At 31.5% G+C, this 7,116-nt stretch overlaps 1 protein-coding gene across 1 annotated transcript in view; it reads right to left on the bottom strand.

The window, feature by feature from the left end:
* Nucleotides 1-3,061: 3,061 nt before the first annotated feature.
* Nucleotides 3,062-7,116, bottom strand: part of LOC112513006 (transcription factor bHLH83-like) — a 9,574-nt gene continuing 5,519 nt past the window's right edge. Inside the window, exons 2-6 of the mRNA XM_025119129.1 lie at nt 3,965-4,542; nt 3,732-3,842; nt 3,483-3,548; nt 3,306-3,371; nt 3,062-3,187 (exon numbers count right to left, since the gene is read on the bottom strand). Of these exons, the coding sequence (XP_024974897.1) occupies nt 3,062-3,187; nt 3,306-3,371; nt 3,483-3,548; nt 3,732-3,842; nt 3,965-4,542 (947 nt within the window). The remainder of the gene's footprint in view (nt 3,188-3,305; nt 3,372-3,482; nt 3,549-3,731; nt 3,843-3,964; nt 4,543-7,116) is intronic.

The following is a 7,116-nucleotide window of genomic DNA, read 5'->3' as shown; positions in this document are numbered from 1 at the left end:
TTGGTTTCACATTTATTAATTAATTACTAGTGATCAAGTTTATAGATTTATAAGAGTTACACTTTTTAGGCTCCTTAGCCCGTGGGCAAGCCCGACCCGTTTATATGACGGACAATGACAAGTTGTCAAGCTCGAAAAAAATGACTTGGATTTACAATATTAGGCTCGGCTCGAGATTCAAGTGCCACAAAAACAAGAAAAGTGTATGTATATATCGAAAATATTATCAAATCAAGTAAATATACTAACTTGAAATCAACGATTGATGAACGATTATGTAGAGGCCTGCAATACAATGTCCTTAAACAGAATTTCGCCCCCATTCGTACAATAGCATCAAAGGTCAGTTTAGAGGAACAAATCTACTCGAGTTCTTGCACGAGATCTCAAATATGTCGAGTTTATTACGTGTTCATAGATTACACATACTTTTGGCTTCTAGAGGGAGAAAGTATTATATATTAGCACAAAGTGGGTTTGTAGAGAGGGGGGGGGGGGGGGGTTTACTACAAACACAAAAAAAAAATTCAATTCTAGTTTTGTATGTTTATCGAAAACAAAGAGTTACATATTTGTTGTATAAACCAGGAAGGTAAAACTTGATACTAAACAATTTGACTGGTGATAAATTTACTAACAACTGAAAGAATGAGAGGAGAATGAACTCTTTTAGATCTGAAATACTGAGATAGTCCTTAGATGATTGACGCTAATTTTTCATAAGAAATTATCACTCAAAATTCCTTTCAAAACAAGTGAGTAACAAATGACAAGGATGACATTTTAGGGCCATCAATGCTTAAGGGGGTGTTTATGATTGCTTGTTTAAAGTGTTCATTGACTTATTTCGGTGTGGTACCAGTGATGAGCAATTTTTAGTGTTTGGATGGAAAAACAAAAAGGGTGCTTATACCGGTGTCAAACCGATAATAATGAATTACTTTCATCTAACTTATCAGAAACAACTTATTAGCTTTGAAAACCAAATTACATTTTTAATCTTTTCTTTTAACCCTTTAACTCACCCCTTGAGACCACCGACAACCATGTCCTCAGGCTTCCTTGGCGGTCATCCAAACTACTCAACATCAACACCCACATCACGATCTATGAGATTAGCGACATGTTCATGAGAGCAGTGAATCGATCTATGAGAGTAGCGAATCAACTTTAATTTCTGTTTTAGGGTTGGATTTGGAGGGTTCAGATTTAAGAGCTTGATTCAGAAAACTGATTTGAATCACAGATTCCGCCTAGATTACAAGACTTGGTGAGGAAGAAATCGATGTTGGGAAGATATGAGAAATGGAAAGGGATCGAGATCTGTTGTTGTGGGAGGATTTTGGCACCGTTGTCCTTCCTCATCGATGGTGTCAGGTTGTTTCTTCTTTCTGGCACCTCTGCTCTTCCTCATCGTAGCCATTCTGCTCCTTTCCGTCACTTTTTGGAAGAATGTCCTTTTGGTCATTTACATGGATAAGCAAAATTTGCCGAACACTAAAAATTAACTTATTACGTTTTGGTACCATTATAAGCTAATCCAAACACTTTTTTATAAAATTTCGGTTTGACACTACATAAGTTGACAAGCACTTCTAAAAAAAGCATATGTTATTTTGAATAAGCAATTCCAAACATCCCCTAAATGTTGTTGTCCAACTTTAGCACGTGTCTTGATCTGATTTGTTGACCAATATATGCTTGTACTCCTCATTTCAGCCTTTCAAGTTGATGTAGAAATTTGTTAACCCAACCTATCCTTCTGTATGAAGAGGGAACAATAAAAGAAGTATGATATTAACAAAATAGTACTTTAGAACTTAATTTGTTTGATACGTCGAGCATGTTCCAATATCAAGATGAGAGTTGGTAGAGTTGGTGAGCCAAACATTCTAGATAAGTTTGCACTCAAATTTCGGCTTTGCCAGAAGTAGTATTTATCATACTATTTTTGACTGTATCTTATATTGATCTTCTTTCGACTAGATAACAATCCAATCCGCTTTAGTGACGATCTTGACGTCACTTCAACTAGTTTTCGATTTCTTGAAGATTTCTGGTTCTTGGATCAACACAGATAAGTACAAACTTTTACATGAGAAAGATACTTGTTTATCTTTCTGAATTATATGCTATAAATGCCGCTAATGCGTAACACATTGAGTTGGGCAAATCACTGGTATGGCTATCGAAATCGTGAGCATCAGCATGTAGATCTCTCGAAAAGTATTTAGTGCGCATTTCGGAAAGATTCCAACTAGACTATTTATAAAGTGAAATATTCGAATGATATACATAGACTTAGAGGACTTTAAGTTTTATGGAAATCAAGACTGAGCAAACATGTGATATGTTCAATTTATCTTCTTGACTTCAAAAGATGAAATATCAAATTGGATATATATTTTTTTTGAAGTATATATATAATATTTATACACGGCAAATAGAACAAATAAACTCACACACCCTCCTCATCTTTGGTAAGGTTTTGAACCCTTGACCTCCTAGAAAGCCAATGACTCACATACCGCTAGGCCAAAGGCCCTTTGGTAATTGGATATTTGATCCCAATTCATTTCTAAGATGTAAATCCGAATATGATTCTGACTATTGAAATCTGAGTTCTTAAAATGAGATCCAAACATTGGAATCGAACCATAAGAATTGAGTGCCGATATCAATACTCTTTATTAGATCCGATTTGAATGTTGTACTTCGGATATAACTTGTTACAAGGCAACAAATAAGAATTCTTCCAAGTGTTGGACCAAATATATCTTCCGATGGTTGAGACCAACAAATAGCAACACCCATATGTCGAGAATCGAGATCATCGCTTCTTCGTTATGAGATGTATTAAGATATGAATAGGAATAAATTGAACTCTTTGATTATTCCAATAAGAAATGGACTTGTAGACTGAAGTTATAACATATCATATCTAAATCTAAAGTGAAATGTACTACTATGGTTCTTGCTCTCCTCCATCAAGTTGAAGATCATACTCTTTCCTAATCCTCGAAGATCGATCGTCGTAATTGCTCGACTTTTATTTCGAAGATCATTTAGAGCTTGAACTTCTGTCTCTTTGGGAAGATGAAAGTATAGCATCAATGGCATCTTTTACTTGTGAAAGCTCAGGTGGTTTTCCACCTTGCACTGGCCAGAACTCATCAGTTGCCAACACCTTCAAGAATAAAGTAAAAAATATTCAGAAATATAATTATCTGCGGGCATTTAATATTCATTTTTTTTTTTTTTTTGGAAAAAAGAGTATTTTATACATATATTATTAGCTTTCTTACCTTCACTTGCAGCTGAAGGAACTTGACATAACTAATGGCTTTCTCTAACATGGTAACCAAATCAACCTGAAGCCACATTGTTAATTACATAAACATCATAAAGATTGATAAATTTTAAAATGGTATATAATTAATATCATATACTTGTCAAATACGCCATCTGAGATAATATATTACCTTGGAACCGTTTGGCACCAGATCCTGAAGAACTTTTAGCCGCTCGCTGATTCGTTCTCTTCGATTCTGTTACGAACACAAACATTCCAATATAATTCTCATATTTGATCTGTTTCTTGCTTAAATTTCAAGTGATCAAGGGTTATTAATTAAGTAATATACATATATATATATATATAGTATAATTACTTGGGACAGAAGAAATTTGATTTCATTTTCGGGGAGATTAAGGTAAAATTATATAGTTACCTTGGCTGCAATACTTTGTGGATCCTTGGGTTGAGTTGACTTTTGCTTAGTCTTCTTTGTTGCAATACTGTTGGCGTTACATTGTTTCTTGAATGCTTGCTCACTCTCTCCCTGTAAAGCATTGATTTTAAGTTCCAAATTTGAGCTCAAGATCAATAATGGAATCTTGAAAAGGAATTAAACACGAAATTAAGATAAACAAAAAAAAAAAAAAAGAAGAAGAATTTAATTACCGAATGAGTTCGCTTATGGAAAGATGATTGATGATCTTGTGTTGCAAGATGATCATTAGAGGAAGGATTTGGCCATGAAAATGATTCTAATTCCTCATTGTGACTATTTTCTTTGATAGTAGTAGTACCACCACTTTGAATGCAGTTCATATTTTCCAACAATCGGAAGCTATCGAAAGAACCAGACCCTAGATTCATCAGCTGATCAGGGCTCAAAGTACTCGAATAGGGTTGTTCATCGTTAATTTCTTCAAAACTAAGGAAACATGAGCCTTTACTACCACCTTGCATGAAATTGTTATCGTAGTAGCCAGGCTTGAAGCTTATAACCGAATGACCTTCTTCTGGTTGTTGTTGTTGTTGATGAGGATTTGTGGTGGTCCGGTAAAGAAACCCACCGGAATTTGTAGCACTTCCCGGACTAGAAAGAGAAGACGAATTAGATGAACTTCCAGCAAAATGCCCTTTCTTTTCTGGGCTTTCAGTACTCTCTTCAAATTCTCCATTAATGGCTGCAGTACTTCCATAGAATGTGTAAGATTGATGAACTAAGCCAGACATATTATTAGGGTTTCTCTCTTAATTAGTATGAATTGAAATGAAGGGTGAGATATGAAGAAAGGGTGAGCATGTGGTTATGGATTTATATGGGTTTGAAAAAGGGTTCTTGCCGGTGCTTCTGACCAATGGAAGTAAATGAGAGAGGTGAGCTTCATGAAAGAAATTGTATTCTATATGGATTGTTTGCTGGCAGAGGTAGAGAGATAAGTGCGTGAAAAATGAAAAAAGAAGACGAATTATGAGAAGAAAACAGCAAAAGGGTCGCCGGATTGTTCGCAAAACCCACGTCTATGAGATTCCACACCACCCCCATTTGCTTTAATTCCATTGTCATTAGACTTATGGCACCAATTCTAACATATTTTTGTACCATGGATATCATCTTATTTTGGAAATATATTGTTTACCTCTTTGTGATAAGTTGTTTCAAAAATATAATCTTTTATACAAATGTATCACAAGTCTAATATATATATATATATATATATATATATATATATATATATATATATTAGTACAAAAAAGCTTAAATTAATAAAAAGAGTTGAGAAGATATGAATAAATGATTCATATCTAGAAAATTTGTAAAATTAAAAGTGGGTTCATATATATGTACATACTATATCATAAAATATTTGATAAAAACTTTTAAAAATTATTTTTTATACATGAAGTACTCTTTATTGATACATATTATTTAAAATTCAAGATTACAAGTAAATTGTACATAAGTACAACTTATTAAGTTTCATGTTTGAATTCGTATAACTAACTGTAGATAAAAATAATCAAATATATGATAAAATTATTATTTTAAATATTAAATTAAAAACATAATTAGGATAATTGAGTTCTAATAGGAAAACCTGGTTATTATCTTTATAAAAAATAAATTACTTCGTCATTAAACCTAAATTAAATTATAAAATAAAAAATTGAATTAAAGAAATTACACAAAAAAAAGAGCTTTTATATATTTTTTTAATTTTTATGATATCCTCAAATTTATATTTTATTAAGAAAAAAACATTATTATTTGCTCAAAACCATATAAATCCGTATTATAGCATCAACAGAGACAAAAAAAAAACAATAAAATCGAGATATATCTCGCTGCATTGCACGAGTAACTTTCTAGTATATATATATGCATATACTTATGCTTCTTCGTATGTGAATAATTGATAAAAATGTAGGCAAACAAACTTAGGTCTACATATGCATATTTAAAATTGATTTAACTATGATTCACATATGAATTACTTCTAAATTAATATTTTTTTACCATATCATTTTTATATGGCATCGTAAAACCGTTTCACAACCAAACATATTCCATGATATATCTTTAGTATATAGATTAGCATCATTTATAATCACAAGGTTAACTATTCAGAATAACACTTTATATAAATCAATTGTATTTCCATGTCATGTCATTTTTAATGTTTTCATAACCATTTTAAACTTTTTTAGGGTTAAAACAATCTTTTTAGAAACCATCAATAATCAAAAGTATATTTTGGTTATAGCTTGAGATTTTATTCTTATTTTAGAGATACTAAAATGGTACTCACGCAATACAGCTTGATATATCTCGATTTAATGTTTTGTTTTATTATTTTTTTTCATCGATGTTATAATTCGGTTTTATGTGGTTTTGAGAAAACGGTAATGTTTTTATGTTTAAAAAAATATAAATTCGAAGATCTCATAAAAAAGTGAAGTTATATCGATATTAATATCAATTAAATTAACTATTTAAAAGTTCTTATTTCTTATGTGATTTGTTTAATTCAATTTGTTTATTATAATTTAATTTAGATCTAATATAGAAGTAAATTATCTTCGGTTTGATAATACAATTTTAGATTTTAATAGTAGATAATTTTTTAGAGAAAAAAATTAAGACATACTATAAAATGAACAACCAATTATTTCTCACATATTTTCTCATCCAGTATAATTAATTAAATATGTTTGAGCCCAAATATAATGCTTAATATTTTTTGGATCATATCAGAAACTAAAAAAACTTGTATCCTTTTTATTTATTGATATTTTTGAACTATACTATATAGTATATGTGGAAAAACATTAGGCACCTATTTCTTATGGTCCTTGGGCTTACGTCCGGCCCGCCCTTTCCCGGGAACGGCCCTGTTTTCAGTGTCCACATGTATTCAGTATAAATAACGAAGGACATTCAATATGAATAATGAAGGTAAATGTTCATAAACTATTCATGATGCATAATACATGATCATGATCCATGTTAAATTAATTCACCATTCATGATGAATAATACACACGCATTCATCATGAATGATACATTATTCATGATGAATAACCTGTGAATACGTGAGACATGTGTCATGCTCTTCGTTATCCCCCGGTTCATAAGTGAAAATTTGGTTTTCATTTGAACATGCCCCTATGTATGTATGTATGTATGTATGTATGTATGTATGTATGTATGTATGTATGTATGTATGTATGTATGTGTGTGTGTGTGTATGTATGTATGTATGTATGTATGTATGTATGTATGTATGTATGTATGTATGTATGTATGTATGTATGTATGTATG

The sequence above is a fragment of the Cynara cardunculus genome (assembly GCF_001531365.2).
Source record: "Cynara cardunculus var. scolymus isolate 2C chromosome LG 5, CcrdV1, whole genome shotgun sequence".
Taxonomy (NCBI): Eukaryota; Viridiplantae; Streptophyta; class Magnoliopsida; order Asterales; family Asteraceae; genus Cynara; species Cynara cardunculus.
The sequence above is the reverse complement of the archived record's forward strand: the minus strand, read 5'-3'. Positions and strand labels throughout refer to the sequence as shown.